Source organism: Ambystoma mexicanum, chromosome 2q (genome assembly GCF_040938575.1).
Source record: "Ambystoma mexicanum isolate Mex_15411 chromosome 2q, UKY_AmexF1_1, whole genome shotgun sequence".
NCBI lineage: Eukaryota > Metazoa > Chordata > Amphibia > Caudata > Ambystomatidae > Ambystoma > Ambystoma mexicanum.
Window position 1 is genome coordinate 888,727,801 of NC_090924.1, and position 25,313 is coordinate 888,753,113.

The 25,313-nt window shown below is 44.2% G+C and overlaps 1 protein-coding gene across 1 annotated transcript in view; it reads right to left on the reverse strand.

The window, feature by feature from the left end:
* GPR158 (G protein-coupled receptor 158) overlaps positions 1-25,313 on the reverse strand; it is a 1,740,927-nt gene that overhangs the window by 1,599,968 nt on the left and 115,646 nt on the right. Inside the window, exon 2 of the mRNA XM_069648157.1 lies at positions 13,299-13,404. Coding sequence (XP_069504258.1) covers positions 13,299-13,404 — 106 coding nt within the window. The remainder of the gene's footprint in view (positions 1-13,298; positions 13,405-25,313) is intronic.

Genomic DNA, 25,313 nt, shown 5'->3' on the forward strand with positions numbered 1-25,313 from the left:
TATTCTCATACACCTGATCTACAGACCCCCTGGTCCCTTATCCTCATTTGAAGATGATATCATGAACCTACTCTCAACCCATACCAAACCCAACTCCCAAATCTTACTACTAGGTGATCTAAACCTGGGCTTCCATAACCCACTCGACCCCCACGCAAAAGTCGTAGGACAATCCCTTCAAGGACTAAGCTTTACGCAACTCATATCAGGACCCACTCATAACAAAGGAAGAATCCTTGACTGGGTTGCCGATCTAAACTACAATATCAAATTACTCTCAAATTCACAGTGCGGTTGGTCGGACCATCACATCATTCAGTTTGAACTCATAACTCCCATTTAACCTTCGCCAATCCCCTCACAAGTGCCTCCGGCTACTACCAGAACCAACCGCTTGATCACCCTAGAGAGCCTACTCCCGCTTATCCAGCCCATCATCAACACCCCAACGACCTCCAATTTAGACCCTGCTGCGCTAGTAAACTCTTTTAACAAAAACCTGCTTCTAGCACTAGACCAAATAGCTCCCCTCAAAACCAGAAAAGCCAAACAGCCCAGCCACCTAAACAAATGGTTCACGTCTGATCTAAGGGCCCTACGGAAGTCATAAAGACTTGCGGAAGCCAACTGGAAAAATAACCCCTTCCTCCCAAAATAAAGACCTGTTGAACATTGCAGCAGCTTCTTATAAATAATCCATCCCAAAAAACCAAAAGGGACACCTTCAACAATAGAATACTTAACACCAAATCTAATGTCAAAGAACTCTTCACCATTCTTAAAGAATTGGAATCTCCCATTCCGCCACAGACAGTCTGCAATAATGATGCCCCGTGGTGCACTAACATCAAGAAGGCTCCATTAGACAAAATAGCATTATTACAAACTAAAATAGAAACCAAAAGACTCATCTTTGCCTCCAAAGGCAAAACCAATGCCAACCAACACCTCACACACCTGCCCAAGAACGGCAATCTATTTGAATTCTCACCTGTCACCAGAGGTTGAGACCATAATATCTGGACTTAAACCTTCCAAATGCCAAGGGGACATTTATCCAGCCTCCATCATTAAAGAAGGAGCTAAAGAATTTGCACCCTTCATCACAACATTCATTAACTCTCCCTTCGCTTCCTCCTCTGTGCCTAAGAATCTCAAAGATGCCTCGGTCAAGCCCCTTATCAAAAAGCCCACCCTGGACCCAAATATACCTATAAACTACTGGGCAATCACAACTGTGCCGTTCGAGCTAAAAATCATCTCAAAATGAATAACTTGCTAGGCCTCCATCAATCTGGATTCAGGCCTAGAAACGGCACAGAGATGGTCCTTCTGGATCTGAACTTCCAGATGGACGAAGCAAAAGATAAGGGTCACCCCTCCTACTCCCATTACTTGATCTGTCAGCTGCTTTTGATTTGGTAGAGCACAGCATTCTGACCTCTCACCTAACCACATCAGCCTCCTTCTCGCACAAGGCAGCCAAATAGATCCAATCTTTCCTCTCTGACAGATCCATGAGGGTCTTCTCCACCACTGCTTCCACAGAGCCATCGCCCATCACCTGCGGAGTCCCTCAAGGCTCTTGTGTTTCCCCAATGTTGTATAACATCTTTACCAAGATGCTATTCAACCTCTTAGATGACATGGAAGTCCCCTACACCAACCATGCGGACAATACACAAATTCTCATCACTCTCTCAGGGTCCTGCGAGAAGGACGCTGTATGCCTAGATGATATATACAGCAAAATCCAAGATTGGTGGATAAGCACGGTCTTTGTCTAAATGATGACAAAACAGTGCTTTTACTCATTGGCTCCAGGCAACACCTTAACAAACTTAACCCGCAATACAAGTCCTTCAACATCGAGGGAAACCTTTTCAATGTGTCCAAAGATGCCAAAATGCTGCGAGTGTACCTCGACTCAACCCTTTCACTATCGAGACAGGTTAATGGCACAGCCTCTTCCTCAGTTTACACAGCCAAACTAATAAATGACTGCAGACCATTCGTATTCACACAGAGTTGTATCACTCTGGCTAGAGCCCTAATACTCTCCAAATTGGATTATTGTAATACCCTCTACCTGGGCACAAGCAAACAAAACCTTGACAAACTTCAAGTACTGCAAAACAACGCCCTACATGCAGCCCTAAATATTCCACGCTCTGATCATATCTCCCAAGCCAGACGAAATGTCAAATGGCTATCCATACAAGACAGAATCACTTTCAGAACACTTATGATCACTCATATGTTTCGCAATAACACGTCTCACAAATACCTTGCTGATAAATTCTCCAGAAAGACCTTCACTAGACCCACCAGATCCAACTATACTCACTGCCTCAGCATGCCCAAGTTCAGGCTGCAAAATTCAGGTGGCACAAGCTTCCCTGTCCAGGCTGCTAAAACCTGGAATGCGCTGCCCCCAGCACTTAGGGACGGACCATCCTTTCTGGCCTTCCGCTTCAAAGTCAAATCATGGCTATTCTCACTCATCCCATACGGATCTCCTCTGCCATACTCTGGTCACCTGCTGCTTGTATATACTCAGCACACTTGTAAATTACTGCCTACTCCTATGTACATTCTGTATATGTTGCTTATCTTTACTACCGCATATATAAACTTTCTAATTGTGTTTTTGCCTTGTTCATATCACTTGTACGTACCCTGTATCTATATACTATGTCTGTAACATGTCTTCATTAAGCCAAGCACCTAGTTACCTTTTGGTTCAGCGCGCTATATAAGCAAATAAACTAAACTAAACTAAACTAAATATCCTAATATCATACATAACCCAATATATCAACATTTTCAGCCAGTCTCGAAAGTTTCAAGTAAAAACTGTGTGTAAAAAAATTCCACACCTCCTAGCAACCTTTTTAACACTTCTATAAACTTTCTGCAACTTTTTAGCACCATTTCCAGTTCGCCGACGTTCCCGGATGTCTGACGTCATGGCAGACTGTTCAAACAGTATCATATGACCACAAGCGCACGGTCTGATGCCGTGTTCGCGAATGGGTCTGTGCTTCCTGAACGGGTCTGTGCTTCGCATACAGTTTGAAACTGCATTTTCAGCCAATTTGGGAAGTTTCAAGTTGAAAATGTACCCTTCACTGCTCCTAGGCCTATTCTTACTGATTTTCCATCTGCAAACCAGAAGAAAGCACATGCTTAGAACAATATTAGCACAACTACTATTTAACTTCACAAATGGCATCAGCCATGGCCATACCTCCTCACAGAAGCCACCACCACCATCTGCAGGGCATCCACAATGAAAAAAACGCAGTCATGTGCAAAACGAACAACAGGACCAGGAAGATGAGGTAGAGGAAATGCCTACCTGTAGCACCCAGAAAGAATCATGGGTGTGGCAGTTTTCTACCACCATTGGGGATGTACCTAAGGATAAGGTTACAAAGGTTAAATGCAGTGAGTGCAACATTATACTCAGTCGGGGACAACTAGGGCAGTACTCCTACGGGACCACCTGCATGCAACACCACATCAAATCAAACCACTGGGTTATTCTTAGAAAAACTGCGCCTTTCTCAGGAAGTAGTAGACTCTCTTCCTTTACCTTCTATTCCTCAACCACTACTGCCACCACACAGGCCACTCCTGTGGTGTAGAATATCTGACCAGCCGCCTTTCAAGCCATAAAAGAGGCTGTTGATACATATCTTTCCAGACAACAGTACTCTGCGACACACCACACTGCAGGATGGAGCAGTTCCGAAGTGCCTTAGAGACTGTAATGAAGGAGCATGAGAAACACTGCCCCTACCTTACATTTAAGGCACACCCAGCATCTTGCCCTATGCACCTGCCCCTCCTTATCTGTGGTTGGTGCCCCTTCCCTCCCTCTCCCACCTTGCTTCCTGACATCCCCTACTAAAAAACACAATAAATACAAAATCAAAATGCACCAAAAAAAGGATCCTTTAGGAACCACCTTTCACAGTTAAAAAATAGAACTAAATAAAATAATCTTATAGACTCAAACTACTTTATATTTCTCAGTGAAGTAGTTAGACTCAATAAGATTCTCCAACATTTCATTAGCATTTTGTGTGATGCTAAAGAAATAATATACAATTGTGTACTACAGAAAAATGGTAAACAACAGAAACAAATTTCTGTCCCAAATACTTTTCTCTAGCATACAATGGGGACCATAATCCATGTTCCATTATAACTATCTACAGTATCCCCAGCCCCCTTTCCAGGCCAGGCATCATTAAACAACCGGGATGGCATGTGAACACCTTTACCTTTTTACATGTATACTTGTAATACTCCCTCATTACCTACTTTCAAGCAGTCACACATCCATCCACCAGTCACTTCCAAAACTTCTACATAGAAATCTATCAACATATTCAACTTACACACACCAACTGCCACTTAACAAATGCACATATGTATTGTGCAGTAAGAGAAGTGCATAAATAGGAAGCGCAGTACAGATGAGCAAGTGCTCATGGGTGCCAAAGTGGGAGGCCTCTGGCTAACTGCTGGGGCAGAGCAGTCCCAAGGGTGGGGTGCATCCTAATTGTAATGTCTCTTTAACAACGTTTTTTCTGTCAATTCAATACATTTTTATAAGTGAAAATATTTCATGATTTTACATCACTGTATATAAGTTATTAATGAATCCTATTTTAGTATATATGAAACAACTATAAACCTCCTTTAATAAACATATTTTTTGCAACTTAAACTTATGTCAATTGTTATCTACAGTGCATGCTATGGATGCAAATCATCATCAAATTTCCAACAGCATAAGGACCAACCATGACCCCTACTCACCAAACCACCACTATTATTCACTGCACCTACCCTGCATCCTAGCTCGGTGGCCAGAATACCCTAATAATGTAACCAATGGCCAATGCTGATGACTTGCAGCAATGGTTAATCTCAAAATCCATGGGTAATGGCTTTCGGTCATGCTGCATTCCCCAATAAGTAAATCAGAGTACACATTTGCATTTGCCGAGGGCCAGGCCCACTACCCAGACACCACATTTATATCACTAGTGGTTCTACTTATCTTCTCACACTTTGGAAAAATAAAACGCAGACAGCTTTCCAAAACCTTCTTTAGGTCCTTGCTGATACTCGTCACACAAGTTTGTAGCAATAACTGGCACATTTCTGGGGGGGGAGGGGTTGGTTACAAGATGGGAGTAAGTCAACCCACTTCATTCATCACACTCCATACCATAAAACTTCAAATTCATGAATCCAAGATTTTCAGCCAATCCAAAGTGCTCAGACTAGACCTTCAGGCAATGGATCCATCAGTCCCCCAAAATCCATACACTTTGCCTCCTCAAACACATAGTCATAGCCATCGTCAGTGCTCTCACTGAATAAAACTCCTGCTACAATCTCATCCTGTACATCACACCCAGGAAATCTGATTGGCTGGTCCCCCGATGTCTGCGGACACCACGACTGTCCACGGTCCCTGCAGCCATCCCAGGCATCCTTAAATGACCCAGTTGGCATGTGCTGTCCATAGACTACCACATTGTCCATGGACAGAACATCAAATAGAGTAGGTGGGAGGTGTTTGAACTCAATTTCAGTTATTCATTCTTTAGTATTGACTCTAAAAAGAACCTTTGTTTTTTTTAGTTTTTTTGGGCTTTGTTAACAAACAACTTTTTTTTCCTTTTCTTGCTTTTATGTACAGTAGTACTGTACCCTCTACATCTTCCCTTGAAATGTTCTTACAGTAACTGTTTCAATGCATTCCTAACATTGTAAAAAAAGAAATCGCACATCAGACATCTGTAAAATTAACTTTATCTTCTCCAAAAAGAATCACACCATCAGACCTTATATTGTCATTCTCAGAAAATGACATTCCTGCAGCATATACAAAAGCAGATAAAGCTTCATTGACAAGCTGCCACAATTCTTCCATTTGTACACTGAAAAGGTTTACACATCTCCATGTTTGCCTCTGATTAATTTGAGAAAAAATAATCTTTGACGCAGAAAGCAGTTAGACTTTTGAAAAAATCCTTAGGGCAAACTGCAAATACATTGCAGTCACGTACCCCAAATGTTCCCTCCACAATGCACAACTATAATGTCTGGACATTTAAAGTGTGCCATACTCTGACAGAATGACAGCAAGCTTGCCCAGTTCAACCCATAAACGGCATGCCAGAAAGCTTCCAGTTCTTGCAATCCAATACTTCCAATGACTGGGTCGAAGAATCTCCCAAACTCCATACACTCTGCCTCCTCAAAAACATAGCCATAGCCACCTTCAGTGCTCTCAGCAAACAAAACTCCTCCTACCCTCTCTTCCTGTACATGACACCCAGGAAACCTTATTGGCTGATCCCCTGATGGCCACAGACATTCACAACTGTCCGTGGTGTCCGCAGTCCCCTTTCCATGCCAGACATCCACAAAAGACCTGGATGTGGCACATGCCATCTGCTGACTACCGCAGTTCCACGGACAGAACGTCCAATTGAGAGGAGTGGGTGGTTTACACTTGATTAGCACCTAGCAGTCCCTTTATCCTTTTTACTTTTATGTTTGTAACACTCGTTCATTGCTTTCTTTCATTCACACATCCATCCACCAATCACATCCAAAAACTCTACATATAACCCTGTCATCTCAGTTCAACACGTCAGATGTACACTTGAACTCATAGCAAACATCTCCTGTTAATCACAGCCATCTGCATTAAAAACTACTGTAAAACTCTCCAAAATATCTATTTGAAGATTCAACTACATTTGCATGTAACAAGACATATTACAGGTATGCTTATATTTTTTAAAGTATTTTCTTCAACTCTTTTACAAATATATATATATATATATATATATATATATATATATATATATATACATAAACAGGGTTCCTGCTACTTACACTGTAATAAGCTTCTCAATAAGCATTTCTTTTTTAACCACTAAAGCAATTGCCATGCTTAGCAGCATTTACCACCTCCTCACATCAAGTAGCAAATACTGTACATTTAGAAATATTTCTTTTTAGGAGCACTTTCATGAAAGTTAAAAAATGTATATGTACATATATAGCAGCACTGTAACTTTTTTCGAAAACAAAAAAAAGGCAGATGCAAGATAGTAAGAGTATGCCAACAGGTATATAACTACTTACAAAATACCCTTCATTGCAATACACTTGCACTTGAAATACGCCACCCCAATTATTACTACAAAACTTCTTCTAAAAGTCAAATGTAGTAAGAATACGCCAACAGGTATCTAACTACTACATTCCCTTAACAACAACACATTTCAAACAAACATACTATCACACTTACACTGACATAAGTGTAGTAGGGTTTTTGAAATCCTGTATGATTTTTTTGTTGCTAATGACCCAATGATTATTCCAGTCAATACAACAACAGTGTAGCACGTACTAATGTTGTACCAAACATAGTACATAGAATGTACTGTTTGTGAGGGTCAACAAAGGTGCATTCCAGCGTCACTATTGTACACAACTAAGTGACCGTACCAAGTGTGAACAAATACATATTCCATAAGCACTATCCTCAATTGTACTACAATCAAAAATACCAAATACGTTCTACTCCCCCTACAGTACCTATAATTACTATACACATATTACTATAATGGTTGTGGCCAGTGGCCCGAACCACCACAATATAATTAAACCATATAACAAGTACATAACAAAACTCGCCCATGACCCTGTGGGATGTATTTACCCATGCATCCGAGCCCTACCTCAAAACTGTGCAGTACTGACATGGAAAACATCATGATGGCCAGAGCTTCCCAGAAAATGCCCAGGGAAGTGCATGAAGAATAGGCTGCCACCCATTTTTGCCGATGTTATGGGCACAGAAGGACACTGCCTAAAACCACCATTGGACTACCCACACAGTAGTCTGAAACCATTGGGAATGGCAATGCTGATTGCCAAAAGCAAACCCATAACTGTTGGGAATTCATTTTCTTAAATCCCAAAAAGGGGTGCAGTACCAGTACTCACCACTATCCAAAAGCCGGCGTTTTAAAACCACCAGATTTTGTAGAAAACTGAATAAATGAACCCAAAACATGCCAAAGAAAGACATTTTAAGAGGTGGATCCAATGTAAAGTTATATTCTGAAGTGACTTGAAGGTTTATAACAAGACTGGCTGAGCTGTGGATTTCAGCAATTTAAGTAAATTTGGATTGAAAGACACTACAAATCTAAATGTTTAAAAGAAATGAGTGACCTACTTTTGTGTGTCACATAGGTTTCAATTGTTTAAATGTCATAGTTTTAAACTTAGAATCAGCATCCTAGCTGCATATGTAAAAAAATGTCTTGACTTAAACTGGGTAACAAAAAGTGACATTTTATCTGAAACCTGGCTTAAGGAACTGAATTCTGCCTGGCAACTACCCCCCATCAGGAGTGAAACTTGAGTCACAGCTGTGTTCCCAGGCCTATCTGCCTTTTGCTGGCCACACTAAGGATATGCCATCTCTCTGATAATTGAATTAAGGGGAGCCCCACAGAATACAGGAGCTCTGAACAAAGCCCTGTCCTGACTCAGGCAAAGGTTTTATTACGGGGGCTGTAAAAGTAGCTTCCTCCTGAAGCAAAGGGGAGTAGCACTGCCTGTGAGAGCAAGCTGGCTTGGCAGAACTGGAAAAACCAGAAATTCAACCTTGTGCTGGGGGAAAACCACACCCCTTTGGGGCCAGAACATAACTTTAAAAAGATGGATCATTCATAGTACGGACTTGTGAAAATTATTTAAATGACACCATAATTCTTGTGATTTTTCTGCCCACATTTTAAGAGGTTTTTAGAACCGGTGGCATGTTTAGGGGGGTTTTAGCGGAAAAGAGGATATTACTCAAAATGTGTGCATGTGAAAAATCTGACACTTCATCAACTAATGTCCATACTCCTTGCGCACATGTGTGTAAATTTGGGGTAATGTCCGGTATTGCAAACCAGTTAAAAAGTGCAAAATATTGCCATTTCTGAATGCAAGCTCCCAGGAAGAGCAGAGTTTGAACAGGGTATACCTCCTGTGATATGTGAGGGGTGCGTGTAATTTTAAAACAATATGTACCTCTGCAAATATGTATTTGGTTCAAATCTAGATTTGTGTGTAAGTTGACAGGAGGAGTGGACTTTCTGCAGGCTGTAAAATGACATCACTCTGACACAACTTAGCTCCCCCAATCAGGGGAGAAATGAAAGCTTGGCCAATGATAAGTGGAGAGGGGTAGGGTCTAGTGATGCTGCACACACACCCATAAAAAAAACACATAAAAGCAGACAGACAGGACAGATAGGGACATTCATTTCCATCTGCAGCGGGACGCTCTGCCGGAAAAATCCATACTTACCTCCATCAACCTTCAAGGAGCCAACACTTAGACTCCAAGATAAACAGAGACTACAGAACCTTAACCAAAAAGGCCACTGCGAGCAAGAGTATTTGTCAACAGGCCTGAAAATCTTTTTGCAACTGAACTCTTCAGACAGCCGGCTGACGCCGTCTGAATTTTGCCAAGAACTTTTGCAAGAACCCGGTGACAGAAATATCCAAAGAGAAGGCAGGACCCGACCCAGAGAACCGGTGCCTAGCAGAGACCAGGCCATTGTATCCAGAGTGCTGACCCCGATGCTGTGAGCAGTTCCAGAGGCCAGGCGCTGTGAGCGGAACTCGGGAAGACCTGACCAGACTGAAGTCCGTGACCAAGTCGCTTTCCGGTTCAAAATCTCTTGTGAGTACTCAGCAAAACTCAGAACACATCTCTTAGTTAAAATCATATAATTCAATCCATTTTTAATCTAAGTAGAACTGCAGCTTAGCAATTGTGTTATTCTGCCATCATTTTTAAAGCTGAAAAAGTGTTGCGTTTAAAATTTGCAAAACCAAAAACGACCTTCACTAAATCGCTCATATCTCCGCGACCGTTTGTCTTAGAGACTTGCAGTAACTTTCATCTGAAAGCTTAGAATCTTAGCTTTTAATCGCACCAAGAACCACATTCCTACCCCTTATAGTTTTATCGCAATCGCGGAACACGCATTCGCGAATTTTGCCGCGATTTGCAAATTTCTTCAAGTGTAAAAATCTGCTGCTGCTTGCCTTCCATTTGCCAGAAATTCGTTTAACCTGCTAATTATCCCTGAATCATTGCTAGTGTGAGCCTGGACTAATATTAACTTGATTTCACTCACCCTGAACCTCCTAGAGGGAATTAAAAGCAATTTAGCATATTTTTCACTTAATTGCCAGCACATATAAAAGCATTTTGCCTGTGTTTTCAACTTATGTAGTCTAAGTTGCTGGGTGAACTGAATTACATTTGAATTGCATTTCTGAGAATTGTGTGCCTTTCTTCCCTTTCCTTGCATTGCATAAAAGGAGGAGGGGATTGCCAGAGAAAAGTGATTACATTGTTTTGTTGAACGCATATTGAGTATTTTCTGTACTGCATTTTCATTCCACCTTGCAACCATTTGAAACCATAAAGTATTGTTGCTATCTTATCCATTTCATGTCAACTCCTTAGTGATTATCAAGAAGTGTGCTAGTGCCAGATTCTCCGTTGTTAATCTTTATCATATCAGATTAAGTGCGATATTCAATTATTAATTTATTATAAAGCGTGATATAATATATATTGTTTAAGTTATCAAATAAACCTTTAAACTTGCAAAACAGAACTACTTCTTGGCTCAGTTGGGTCAGGGGGATTCCAAGGGAGGGGTGTTATATAGGGGTAGTCATCCAGAACGCATGAACTGGACATAAAGATATATCAATAAGGGTTTTCATTCAGTATTCTAGACTAGGCGTTGACTTGGCTGTAGTGCTGAATTGAATCCTCTTACAACCCAAGTCATTGAAATGATGCACCTGCACATCCTTTCTACACCTATAAAAACAACCCCATATCATCTTCATTCCACTCCTCCACCCTTTCCAGACCCTCTTTCTGCCACCAAATAACCCCAGAGCGATATCCTCGGACAAAGGCCGCTGTCCGCAAATCCAACATGGTGGGCATTTCAAATGTTTTGGCGCACCTCGCGTTTTTCACCATCCAATAAACTGGCACGTCCAATGTCGGTGGACATCACACCGTCCCCTGATTGGCCTAGATGCCTGTCCATGGAGTGAACAAAAAAATGAGTCAGTGGACCGACCCCAAATATCACTCATTTTTTAACCTACATTTTGGCCGTGTTTTAAAAACCTGTTGGATAGATTTACACCAAATTTACAAAAGCACTCTTTTGGAATCAAACTGCCACTCCTGCCATGAATATGGTGACAATCCGTCAAGCGGTTTGGGCTGTAGGTGTGAGCAAAAATGTGTTTCCATTGCGTCTATGAGGAAAACCACACATTTTGGGCTCCCACTATAACTTTGCCCCCGCCCCGGACGAAACCTCACCAAACTTCGCAGAAACAATCTGAGGGGGCCATATACTTCTTCTGCAAAGTTTTGTGAGGATTCGTCCATGGCTTTGTAAACTTATAAGCCGCCCAAAAAGTGCTCTTCCTACGGGTTGAGCAACTTAACCATAAGTACACGGCCACTTCCATAGGCTGTGTAATATATATGTATATTCAGCAAGATGGCTCTGCATAGGAAACCATTGATATATGTATGCAATGCTTACAACGTACACTGTGCATCTCTTTCATATTAGATTTCACATGTTCACATTTTATTATTATTTTGTTTTTTTAAACTATTATTTCAAGTTAGTTATAACACACTGCATGCAAAATATAAAACCACTACAAAGTTAAAGCAAATAGTCTATAAGGTTAAGTGAGGCCTTTAGTGGCCTTACTAGACGATATGCAATATACCCTTATCTGTGAATAGTGATAGAAACATTAGATATGTATCCGAATATCAATTAATGTGCCAAAAAAGATTACCAAAAATATCTGCAACACAAATGTCATTAGTCATGCCCATGTGTGCGAGCTAAAACACACAACGAAAGTCAGTGAAGCACAGAAATATGAAATCACCTTGTGGTATTTATATATGTTTTCTAATTCCAAATAGGTTGGAAACATACATCTTGAAATATGCATCCGCACGGTCACACAGATACACTAAATTGTGTATTCTTGAGTTCCATTTCAGATGTTTCACACCATATGTAATGTGGTTTTAAAACATTTTTAAAACAGGTCCTATAACTCAATCTTGAAATCGTGCACTTGGCTATGTCAATCTAAGTACCAATGGCTCTGTTAAGATTCCAAAATGTAACAAAATAACATAATAGTAGAAAGAGGACAACTAGGCGACAATGCGCCCAATTCATGTTCATTACAATTTAAGGCAAAAATAACAAAGATCAACCAATGAACACAGCAATAAAAGCGATAAACCGCTGCAGAGACAGTCTAAATTATACAAGGTGCTGTGCGAGCAAACAGTTAGTGAAAGCACTGAACCCAAATCAACCTTTGCATTATATGTGAAAGATACATTTCTCTATGTGTATTTTATTGAGGGAACGCTAACTTAGACACGTTGGAACCCTACGTCGGAGAAAAGGACAACATGTTTGGGGTGAAGAGAAATGGAAAAAGAGAAAACTGTTTTCTAATGATGATGGGGGCAAAGGAGACCAGGACAAGAGCCGTAGAAACCAACCTGAAAGAAGTTGGCAGCCATGATTGCCTTACTATGCGAATAAGACAGTGGCCAGTGAGTGTGGCACGACATGAGTAGTACTGTTTTAATGGGTTCATCGCTTTGAAAATCCAACCCAGCTCCATTTGAATTGCTGTATCTACCACCTATCCTGTTTGGCATAGCATTACTGTAAAGATGTGCTCACGTTGAAACGGGGCCTTCCTTAACGCAAACACTGTCCGACAGGTGTGTTGCTGGAGAGCCTGATATTATAAAGCAATTAAGCTTCATCAGCACTGAAGTGCCCATTTATTTCCACATGTATCATCCACCGGCGCATTCTGACTCTGGATGGAGCCTGCCGCCGCTTCCCGGGATTTGCATGTGAATGGCCTATTTATTTATTCAGCGCTATGATGTTGTGTAAGCAGGTTCCAGCTGCATGGCTGCTGTTCTTCAAACACAATCTTTCTTTAAGGAGAGCTTTTTTTTTATTATGCATAACGTGAAGTCAGAAATTCAAGGATCTAGAAAAAAACGTCAACAGTAGAGTAGGCGCTGTGCCTTTTCTTACATTGCAGTCACTGTGTTCGTTTATTAGTCTTACCTCGGAGCTGTTGTGTTGGCATTTGTGAGTTCCTGAAAACCAGCCATCGTTGGAGCACTGGTCAATGTCCACCTCCTGCAAATTTATGTCCACTTTCACAACTCCTCTGAAATAAAGAAAACAATAATTTTAAATACCACCAGAACTGTATTAAAAATATCTGCCATATGCCTGCACTAAACATGTATTCTGCTAATAGAAAATACCCTTTCAGATGACAAGAATGTATTGATTTGTTAACCTACAGCATTTGTTTATTACATTAACAGAACACTGGAATGTGTATGTCTACCTTCGAAGTAATGGTGTCAGCATATCGTCAGCTTAGAAGTGATAATTGCTGCTGCAACAGGCCATACTAGCTGATAATGGCCCGCCACATGGAGAAGTGGTCCGAGTGCAGTAAAGTGTATTACAGGCATTGGCAGCCGATTACCAGGCCACCACCACCTGCCGCAGCGCCATTTTTGCTATACGCAATCCGCTGCATCAGACAGGAGGTGCACCCCAGCAGCGCCAGCAGAAGAGGGCTCTGAAAGGAGTGAAGACAGACTATGGAAATCACTGCGAAGGCTGATGGAGTGGGCACTATGACTTGCGAGTGCCTAGAAGAGGCAAGTGTGGAATGTTTAGACCTATGTAGAGTCCCAGCCAATCCTCATCTATACCGACTCAAACGATTTCCACTTAGGTCTTCCTTCATTTTTCATGAGAATTCAAGGCACATAAAGGGGTTTGAAATCTTGAAAGAAGTAGTCATTGCCATACTAGACAGATAACATCCCATAAAGAACATGCACTTCCCCGAATAGAGGTTTTCATTGACAGTGTTTGTAACTCCTAATTATGAGGAGTTTTAAAAAATATGAATGTGCTGTCTAGTAGATTATTATATTCACGCCCGAGGAAGGGCGTTCAGCCCATCAGATGGCTGGAAATACAAGCGAGAACATACAGCAAACCACCCACATTTTCCAGGCACCCAAGGCCTTTCCCTGGGTGGCGCAATATTGATTGTGGTGAGGCAACAGCGAGACTATCCCTCGTGCTTACCCATGCCCCCAGCGTCCTTTCACTTTGCTGAGACATCCCGCACCCTTCCCTCACCCCCTCACTCCTTCCCCACTTATCTGCTGGACCAGAGCTTTGTGCTCCGGTCCCAGGACTCCCTCCCGTCCTCGGCACCTGCCATGGAAATAGAAATGGCACTATGCCCCTTTTTTATTCACTATGGTGGGGGCCATCTTGGTTGTTTTTGTTTTCATGGTAGATTGTGCACACAGAGCCCATTTCTCCCATGAATAAAAACTATTTGCACCCTAGATGGAGTCCCGGGGTTTGAATAGCAGTCACCCCCTTGTCATGGGGGTGTTTATGGTCAGCAACAGTCCACAACCCTCACTGAGGCCCTGGCTTCACTTGGGCCTGCCTAGACTCGGGCTGATGGGCCATTACCACCCATGTATGCTGCCTGACGTGGGTGTGATAGCCATAATATTCCCTTTAAAAGTTGTATGCCTCAAGTTCAGATGATTAAATAATCCGTCATTCATATTGATGGGCCCGATGTGAATTGTGAATCTCATTTCTATCACAGGATTTATTGTTGAACCTCATCCTGGTAACCATTCCTGAGAAAAGAGTCTGATCATATAAACTGGGAAACGAGGAGAAGCAAAACTTGGGCCAGAGCCAGAACACTGCCAAGGTAAACACTGGGGGAGATTGTCCAGTTCATTGGATACACCATACAGAAAAGGAAATACAATGATAGGAGGAAGAATGAGAAAGATCAAATCTATGACATGCAATCTAAAATGATATACATATTTTAATAAGCATGTGTACAAAACAAAACAATGGTATCTTCACAGTAACTCCATACAAGTATAAACATGGAAAAAGGTGTGGCATACATTCAAGAGATACCAAACATACAAAAGTATAAGTCACATCAACACCCTAGGTGGTTTTCAAACCTCCAAACAATGACTTAATCATGCATTATCCTTAATCATGCAATCATGAATAATCATAGTATTTTGCCGTAACGTCGCCCTCCTGAGCTCCAACCCATGCATCGCCCTTCAGTCCTTTTCTATCGCCAGGTCTGAGACCAATTAAGAAACAATAGAGGATACTTTTTAGAGGGTACAGCGGGCGGGGGTAGGAAAGTGGACTATGGACTAGAAGTATGATAGTCACTATGGTGAGTAACTTTTTTATACTCCTACGTCCCATCCCCTTTCCTCCATACTTGTGGGAGATTTCCAAGCACAACCAGAGGTAGTACGGGTGGATGAAAAATCCCTTCACTGAAACAAGTTTTCGAGGACAACCTGGCCAAATTGGGCATCGGCGCTGGAGCTCAGGTCTAGGCAGTAATGCTTGCAAAAAGCAGATGGGGAGGCCCACGTAGCCGCCGTGGCAGTGGACTCCCAAGGAACATACTTTTGGAAGGCAACAGCAGACTAGATGTGCATGGATGCCCTTTTTTGGTGGTTGAAGGCCTTGGATCGTATAGGCCTCTGAAATACACGAGGCAATCCATGGGAAATTGATGCTTTCAAAGCTGGTTTCCCTTTAGGATCACTGAACATAATAAAGAGTTGTGAGGAGCATCTGAGTTCACTCGTTCTATCGAGATAAAGCTTCAGGGCTCGTCTGACGTCCAAATTGTGTAGAACTCTCTCGGCATCAGATGGCAGATTCGGGAAGAAGACTGGTAAGGAGATAAATTGGTTCAAATGAATGTCAGTAACCACCTTAGGGAGGAAGGAAGGATGAGTGTGAAGCACAACTTTATCCTTGTGGAAAGTGAGGAACGGATGTTCCACAGAAAGCGCTTGGAGTTTGCTTACTCGCCTTACAGATGTTATTGCAATCAGAAACGCAACCTTCCAAGAAAATACTTAAGATCAGTAGTGGTCATGGGTTCAAACGGCTTATGGCATAAAGCGGTGAGGACCACATTTAAATCCCACTTGGGATGCGGAGTGCGCACTGGCAGGAAAAGATGAAGAAGTCTTGCAAAATGTCTTTTGATGATTGGATCAGTCAATGAAAAGGAACAGTCATCCCTGGACAGGTAAGCAGCCGCAATGGCAGATAACTAAGACCTGCAAGACAGAACATGAATGCCAGAAGCTGCCAGGTGAGACACAAAGGATAGAACAGTGTCAACCGTAGCATGCCTGGGGTCGAGCTGTTTAGCTAAGCACCAGTGGCAAAAACGGGACCATTTACTCCTATATTGGGCCCTCATAGAAGGTTTCCTGGCCGCTTGGATAATGCGCATATTGGGCCTCATTAGAAATTTGGCGGTAGCCTTGCCGGTAAAACCGGCAGGCTGCCGCTAAACTTGCAAATTATTCCAGCACCCACGAATGGGCAATTACTGGGTCATTACGGCCCTGCCGGACCCAGTAATTGCCCATTCACGGGTGCCGGAATAAAATGCTCTCCATTCCCACCTGGTATCCACGGGGACGCCCTTATGCCCCGGTTGCCGGATTCACCCTGGATGTTCCCAATTCTGGATGATGCTTTCTGTGGCGGTCAGGCCTGAAAACACAGGAGGACTGGACTTAGGAACAGACTTCGTTTCCTCCCACCAGCCCCCTGAACTCAATCTGATGGCCCACTCCTCACCTTGTTATGATGTCTGGCGTGCCCTCCGTCCTGCCTTCTGTGCAGGGGCGCGTAGTCTTTTGCGGGTTGAAGCTTCACTGGTGCTCATAACCCATTCAAGTGTCTTTAAGAAGGTAAGTCTGGTTATAGCAGTCTTTAAATGTCCGGTTCGGTGGATGCGCTACTTGGATCAGGCTCCTGTCAGGATGATGGACACAGGAGCGTATGATGGATGGTAGGTTAAGCGCGAAGTGTGGCGCGGTAATGTCTTTTCTTGCTAACCTGTATTCTTTTATTCCTTTTCAGGTCGCGATGGTCTTTCTGGGCATGTGAAGATTTCCGGAGCGGAACCAGTCAAGAAATGCCCAGCCAGATGAGGATTTTGTGATTACTGCTGTGAATGCCGTGAGTAACCTGTTTAACGTTGTCCTTCTTTCTCTCTCCCTCCAGGTGCTTCGTTCCAGTGCGAACGTGGTGTCCTGGTGTCCTGATGATGCTGCCAACTGGATGGAAGACCGCGAGCAGCAGGAATCGACGGATGGAAAATTGCAGGTAAGCAGAGACTGCTAATGATGTTCTTTTGTCTCCTCTGCAGGTCGCTATTCAAAGATCGCCGGGTGCTGGTCTCTGAACACGATGAGCGTCATGCTGCTGGCTGCAGAATAACGCGAAGCACGTTCTGTAGCTTGGGTGTGGTTTATATAGCCCTCTGTAAAGTAGTCCAGGTAAAGTGGTCCAGGCGACCACACCCTAAAACACTGCACCGCACAGTCTGGTTCTTAGGAACTAGACTGTATGGGTGCCTTCATGTTGGCTGCAGGCCTTGACAGGAAAAGTAGTCCCTTCAAGTCCCTTCAAGGTAAAGTCCCAATCAGAACATGAGCCTGGCGCCAAAGGCGCCAGGACTGACTCCAGGAGAGTCTATGATGATAATGTAAGGTCCTTGGGGCCCAAATGAACCCTGAGTCCTGACCCTACCTGGCATGTGACCATGCCAGTGGGGTTCTGGGTCACGGGTCATGACAGCACTCCCCCCAAGGCCCCTCCTAAGGTGATTCTCCTGTCTGGTCCAGGCTTGTCTGGAAAGTTTTGATGAAACATTCCAATTAAATGTGGTGCATGAATATTCTCACAAGGTTCCCAAGATCTGTCTTGAGGGCCGTAACCCTTCCAATTGACTAGAGAGTATAGTTTGGATCTGGTATATTTGAAATCCAGGATTTCTTTCACTTCAAATTCGGGTTCTCCATCGATCATTATAGGTTCAGGTGGTGGTTTAACTTGTGTACCGGGTTGTACTGGTTTTAGCAGTGAGACGTGGAATACTGGGTGAATTCGCATGTTGGCTGGTAATGCTAGTTTAACTGCTGCTGGGTTGATGATGGCTTGAACAGGATAGGGTCCCAAATAGCGAGGGCGAAAAGTCTGGGTTCCTTTTACTGGTATGTACTTTGCGACTAGCCAAACTCTGTCTCCTACCTGATAGTCAGGGGCCTTTTTCTGATGTTGGTCAGCAAACCTTTTTTGCTTATTTTTGGCTTGGATTAACTGTTCTGTTGCCTTTTTAAAGGCTTGAGTGATGTTTGCATGAAGAGTCTTTACAGCCAGCATTTCTAGACTGGGAGGGCTGCCTAGTTCGGAAGTACGTGGATGTCTGCCGTAGATGGTGTAGAAAGGTGTCTGACCAGTACTGGAATGCAATGAATTGTTGTAAGCATATTCGGCTATCCATAATAGGTCTCTCCAGGTTCCTTCGACTTAGTGCAGCATGCATCGTAGGTATTGTTCGAGAGTCTGGTTGGTCCTCTCTGTTTGACCATCCGTTTGGGGGTGATGGCTGGTGGATAGCCGGATGTCGATGTGAGCCATAGCGCAACACTTTTTCCAGAAGTTAGATATGAATTGGCTGCCTCGATCAGAGACCAGGACGGAAGGGAATCCATGCAGTTTGATAATGTTTTCCAAAAACACCTTTGCTAGATGGGATGCATCCGGAAGACCTTTCAAAGGGATAAAGTGTGCCATTTTAGAAAATAAGTCCACTACTACTAAAATGGTATTGAACCCTTGGCTGGGAGGTAAATCGGTAATTAAGTCGAGAGAAAGTGTGTGCCATGATGCCAGAGGTATTTCTAATGGTTGCAGGAGGCCAGCTGGTTTTTGCTTCAATTACTTGTTTTGTGCACACACCCCACATGACTGAACGTATTGGATGACGTCTCGACGCCAAGTGGGCCACCAATAATTGCATTTCACTTTGGCTAGGGTTTTGGCAATTCCGGGACGACCCTCCATAAAAGAATCCTGATAGTCCGAAATGATTTGTTGTTGTAGTTCGGTTTTAGGCACGTACAGGCGTTCATCAAAATATGGCAATTGATTTTTAACGGTGTATTGTTTTCCCTTGGTATGTCATTCCAATAACTCGTTCGGGGTTATTTCACGTTGGATCACGTTTCTAAATTCAGTTTGTGTTAAAGCTGTGGTTTTGTGTTAAAGCTGTGGTGAGGCCTAAAAGCTTGTCCTCAGGTATAATGGCCACTGGATCTGGGGTTGCATATTCTCTTTCATTGATGCCCATGCGAGATAGTGCTTCAGCTTTCCCGTTTCTTACGCCTGGCCGATAAGTGATTACATAGTCATACTCAGCGAAGAAAAGGGCCCATCGTAATTGGCGCAAGGATTGTGCTTTTGCTGTTTTTAAATATTGTAAGTTCCGATGGTCTGTAATTACAGTGACTGTATGCCTGGCCACCAAGAGATAATGTCACCATGCCTTGAAGGCGAATTTTATAGCAAGCAGTTCCTTATCGGTGATGGCATAATTGAGTTCAGGATGTGTGAATTTTCGTGACCAGAAGGCCACGGGGTGCAATTGGCCAGTTTCAGGGTCTTTCTGAGAAAGAACCGCCCCCATAGCCATGCTGGAAGCATCTGTTTCCACAATGTAAGGGAGATCCGGACGAGGGTGTCATAAAATCGGGGCTGAGGTGAACCTTTCCTTAAGTTCTTGCAAGGCCTTTTAGGCGTCTTCTGTGCACATGAATTTTTTATTGTTTTTTTGCAGAAGTAACGTGATCGGATGCACAATCTGAGAGAAGTCTGGAATGAATCGACGGTAGAAGTTTGCAAAGCCCAGCATGCTCTGGACTCCTTTTAATGAGTTCGGAGAGGGCCATTTAAGAATGGCATCCACGTTGTGTGCATCCATTCAAATGCCTTTCGGAGTAAGAACGAAACCAAGAAATTCTACTTCGGGTACGTGGAAAAAACATTTTTCAGGTTTTGCGTATAGTCGATGTTGGCGCAGTTTGGCAAGGACAGCACGGACGTGCTTGACAGGGTCTTGTTTTGAGGTTGAATACACTCGGATGTCATCTATGTAGACGAGGGCGCAAACATCGAACAACTCCCTTAGGACGTCGTTCATAAAATATTGGAACGCCGCCGGGGCATTGCAAAGCCCGAAAGGCATTACCTGGTACTCAGACAACCCGTATTTAGTACAAAAGCCCGTTTTCCATTCATCTCCTTTTTTAACTCGGACCAGGTGGTACGCTCCTCTGAGGTCTAACTTAGTATAAATCTGGGCATCTTTAACTTGATCCAGCATCTCGGGAATAAGGGGCAGGGGGTAACGGTTTTTCACAGTGATCTGGTTCAGGGCGTGATAGTCAATACAGGTTCTCAAGTCCCCTTCCTTTTTTGGTACGAAGAATAGGGGACTGGCTGCCGGTGATTTGGATGGGCGAATGAACCCATTTGCCAAGTACTGGTCCTGGTAGGGCTTTAGATGCTGGTTTTCTGGTTCTGTGAGCGCATAGATTCTACCACAAGGGATCTGTGCAACAGGTATGAGGTCAATCTGACAGTCATAGAACCTATGCAGTGGTAGTGTATTAGCTTGTTCCTTCTGGAAAACATCCTGGAAATCTTGATATTCTTCAGGGAGAGTACTGGTTGCACCAAGTGTAGATATACCAATTCTAGGACTCGTAGGAACCTTGAAACTGGACTTGTTTTCTTGGAAATAACAGGTGGAAGCGCAACCACGAGGAAAAGTCAATTTTCTTGCACACCAATCTATCTGAGGGTTATGAGCAACTAACCATGGCATCCCTAATATTAGCTGATACTGAGGTGCCTTGATGCGATCAAAGGAAATTGATTCCCGGTGTCTGTCCTGGCACAGCAGGGTTGTTCCTGCTGTACATTGGGTTACTGGTCCGGAAGCAATTTCAGTCCCATCCACTGTGGTTACCTTTTCTGTGTTCGGCTTAAAATTTAAGAGAAGCCCCTTTCGTGCGGCCAGGTCTCGATCAATATAATTCCCAACTGCTCCGCTGTCTATGTAAGCTTCAATGGAATGCATCCTTGAAGGTTGTTGGTGATTGATTAGGATCACTGGTATTGCAAAATGTGAGGTCGGTGGCTCATTCTTCTCACTCGACAAACTGACCTCTACTTTTGTCGAGCTAGGCAGTTTTCCGACTCCTTACTCTCATCCTTATCTGTAGCTCCCACAATTCGCTTGGGGGGTTTTATTGGACAGTCTTTTAGGAAATGCCCCGAATGTCCGCGGTACAAACATAACTGCTGATGTCTTCTCTTGTCTCTTTCAGCTTTTGTTAACGGTGGTCGTATTCCCCCAATTTGCATTGGCTCTGTGGTATTCTCTGATGTGCGCGGGGTAGCATCCTTGGTTCGTAGATACACGGCCCGTGTGTCTGATCTGGACCGATCTGTTTTCCGATCTTGTAGTCGATGATCTAGTTGCACCACCAGATTGATACATTCACTACAGTCTCTAGGTGGATCAACTACCTGAGCCAAGACATCCTTTAATTCTCCTCGAAGGCCTCGGTGAAACAATGTGGTTCTCTTGTCTTCAGGCCACCTGGTTTCAGCCACTAACCTATTGAAGGTTGCTATGTATGTTAGTAAGTCCTGATTCCCCTGCCGGAGTGATAAGAGTTTGTTGTCTACAGCTTGTTCATGGGTGTGTCGAGCAAAGAGCTTTTCCATTTCTCTTTGGAAGCCTCCAAAGTCACGTAGTAACAGATCATCATAGCTCACAAGCGGGACTGACCAATCTGCTGCGCTACCGCTCAGATATGACAAAATAAATGCTAGTCGTACCTGATCGTTAGGGAATGCACCCTGTCTGCAAAGGACGTGAAGGCGACATTGATTCATAAATGCAGCATACTTCCTTGGATCACCTGAAAACCTTTCTGGCGGTGCTAACGGTATTGTTCCGGGTAAGGTAATTTGCACTGGAGCGGCAGACAATGTGGTTGCCTGTGCCAGTGGATTTGTCCCAGGTAATGGAGCTTGTCTGGTCTGTGATTGTAGTAATTGCCTACTGATTTCTTCAGTGCAATCCTTGGTGACGACAAGGTCTTTTCGCAGGGTATTAGTCTCTTTCCTAGCCGAATGCACTTCGGCGCATAATTGTCCTAATAACTGAGCCAGTTGGTCCATTTCTGAAGTCTCCATGGTGCCCACGTTGATAATGTTATGAGGCTTTGCGTTCTGTTACGCTCACCTGGTATCCACGGGGACGCCCTTATGCCCTGGTTGCCGGATTCACCCTGGACTTTCCCAATTCTGGACGATGACTTCTGTGGCGGTCGGGCCTGAATACACAGGAGGACTCGACTTAGGAACAGACTTCGTTTCCTCCCACCAGCCCCCTGGACTCGACCTGATGGACCACTCCTCACCTTGTTATTGTGTCTGGCGTGCTCTCCGTCCTGCCTTCTGTGCAGGGGCGCGTAGTCTTCTGCGTGTTGAAGCGACCGAGTTAACTTCACTGGTGCTAACCCATTCAAGTGTCTTTAAGAAGGTAAGTCTGGTTATAGCAGTCTTTAAATGTCCTTGCTTTCCTTTCTTGAATAATAATGTCTTTTCTTGTTCGTTTCCCCTTAGGTGCACAGAGGTTCGGTGGCTGCGCTACTTGGATCAGTCTTTTGCCAGGATGATGGACACAGGAGCGTATGATGGATGGTAGGTTAAGCGCGAAGTGCGGCGCGGTAATGTCTTTTCTTGCTAACCTGTATTCTTTATTCCTTTTCAGGTCGCGATGGTCTTTCTGGGCGTGTGAAGATTTCCGGGGCGGAACCAGTCAAGAAATGCCCAGCCAGGTGAGGATTTTGTGAGTAACCTGTTTAACGTTGTCTTTCGTTCTCTCTCCCTCCAGGTGCTTCGTTCCGGTGCGAGCGTGGTGTCCTGATGATGTTGCCAACTGGATGGAAGACCGCGAGCAGCAGGAATCGACGGATGGAAAGTTGCAGTTAAGCACAGACTGCTAATGATGTTCTTTTGTCTCCTCTGCAGGTGCGCTATTCAAGGATCGCTGGGTGCTGGTCTCTGAACACGATGAGCGCCACGCTGCTGGCTGCAGAATAACGCGAAGCACATTCTGTAGTTTGGGTGCGGTTTATATAGCCCTCTGTAAAGTAATCCAGGTAAAGTAGTCCAGGCTACCACACCCTAAAACACTGCACCGCACAGTCTGGTTCCTAGGAACTAGACTGTATGGGTGCCTCCATGTTGGCTGAAGGCCTTCACAGGAAAAGTAGTCCCTTCAAGTCCCTTCAAGGTAAAGTCCCAATCTGAACATGAGCATGGCGCCAAAGGTGCCAGGACTGACTCCAGGAGAGTCTATGATGATAATGTAAGGCCCTTAGGGCCCCAAATGAACCCTGAGTCCTGACCCGACCTGGCATGTGACCATGCCAGTCAGGTTCTGGGTCACGATTCGTGACATTGAGCCCCATCGGGCTCAATGGGAATGGGGAGGTTGGATGCACCGGCACCATTCTTGAATGGTGCCGATGCATCTGACATGCTCTGCTTGGGGGTGCCGGTACGCCTGCCAGGTCCGATCCGGCAAGCGAAAAGGCACCCACAAGCAGAACTCGTAGTTTGCCAGTCTGGTAACTACAGTACCGGCAAGCTTACCAGTACCGTAGTTACCGGACCAGCAAATTTGTAATTAGGCCCATTGTCTTCGGACAGATTGAACTGCGCTAATGATCTGAACTCAGGCACCAGGCCGCCAAGCTGAACGATTGAAGCGAGGGGTGTCACAGCTGGTGATGGCTCTGGTGAAGAAGGTTGGGTATCAGCAGCACTCTGATCAGGGGGTAGAATCGACAGATGCTGTAGTTCGTAAAACAAGAATCTGGCTGGCCACCAAGGAGCTATGAACAGGAGAGTGCAGTTCAATGCAGTCCTGAGCTTGCAGAGTGACTGATGAATCAGTGGCAGTGGATGGAAAGTATAAGCCTTCATGTTGTCCCACGGAATCTCGAGGGCATCTCCCAGGGAGGATGCTCCGAGCCCGTCCCTGGATGCATAAAGAGGTAGCTTCCTGTATGTAGAAGTTGCAAAGAGGTCCACCTCTGGAGTGCCCCATTGATGGAACATTTTGGAGACGGCATTGCTGTTCAAATCCCACTTATAACTGGCTGCCAACTGACGACTGAGTAAGTCTACAGTCACGTTGATGTGATTGGGGATGTGTACAGTCTGGAGCCAGACCTTGTGATGGATGGCCGAGTCCCAAATTTGTATGGCAAGATACACAAGGAGAGGTGACTTGGTGTTGCCATGCTTGTTGATGTAAAACATCACCACAGAATTGTCTGTGGAAATACGGACTACCCTGTTGGAGATATACAGTTGGAAAGCTTTGAGTGCCAGGAACACAGCCAGGAGTTCCCGGTAATTGATATCAAACTGTCTGTTCTGATGCATCCGTCGAAAACTTGGAGGTGATGCAACATCGCTCCCCACACCAGAAGGAAGGAGTCTGTAGTAACCGTCACTTGTGGGTAGGGCTCCTGGAAACAGGCCCCCACTGAAAGGTTGTTGGTCGTGGACCACCATTGTAGGTCCGCTGTCATGCAGGGTGGAACTGGAATCATCTTTGAATCTGGATCCGATGCCTGAGGCCAGCAGTTCCAGAGAGCTAGCTGAGTGCGCCTCATCTTCAGACATGCGAGAGGAAGAGGTAGCAGGCAAGAGGCCATGAGACCCAGAAGTCTTTGGAACCACCAAGCCATCATGTGCAAGGACTGGAGGAAGAGCTGACACATGATCGATAGGTCTGCAATCATGTCCGCTGTTAGGAACACCTTGTTGCTGACTGTATTCCGACAGAAACCCAGGAAGATCAGGTCTTGAAAGACCATCATAGACAATTTCTGCCAGTTCACCGACAGCCCAAGTTGGAACAGGAGCTGAAGGAGAGACTGAAGATTTGTCAAAGCTGTCTGTGGGCAAGGACTGCGCAGGAGCCAATTGTCTAAGTATGGATATACATGAAGCCCCTGCAGTGATGACCGGCATCATCTTTGCAAAGACACTCTGCTCTGA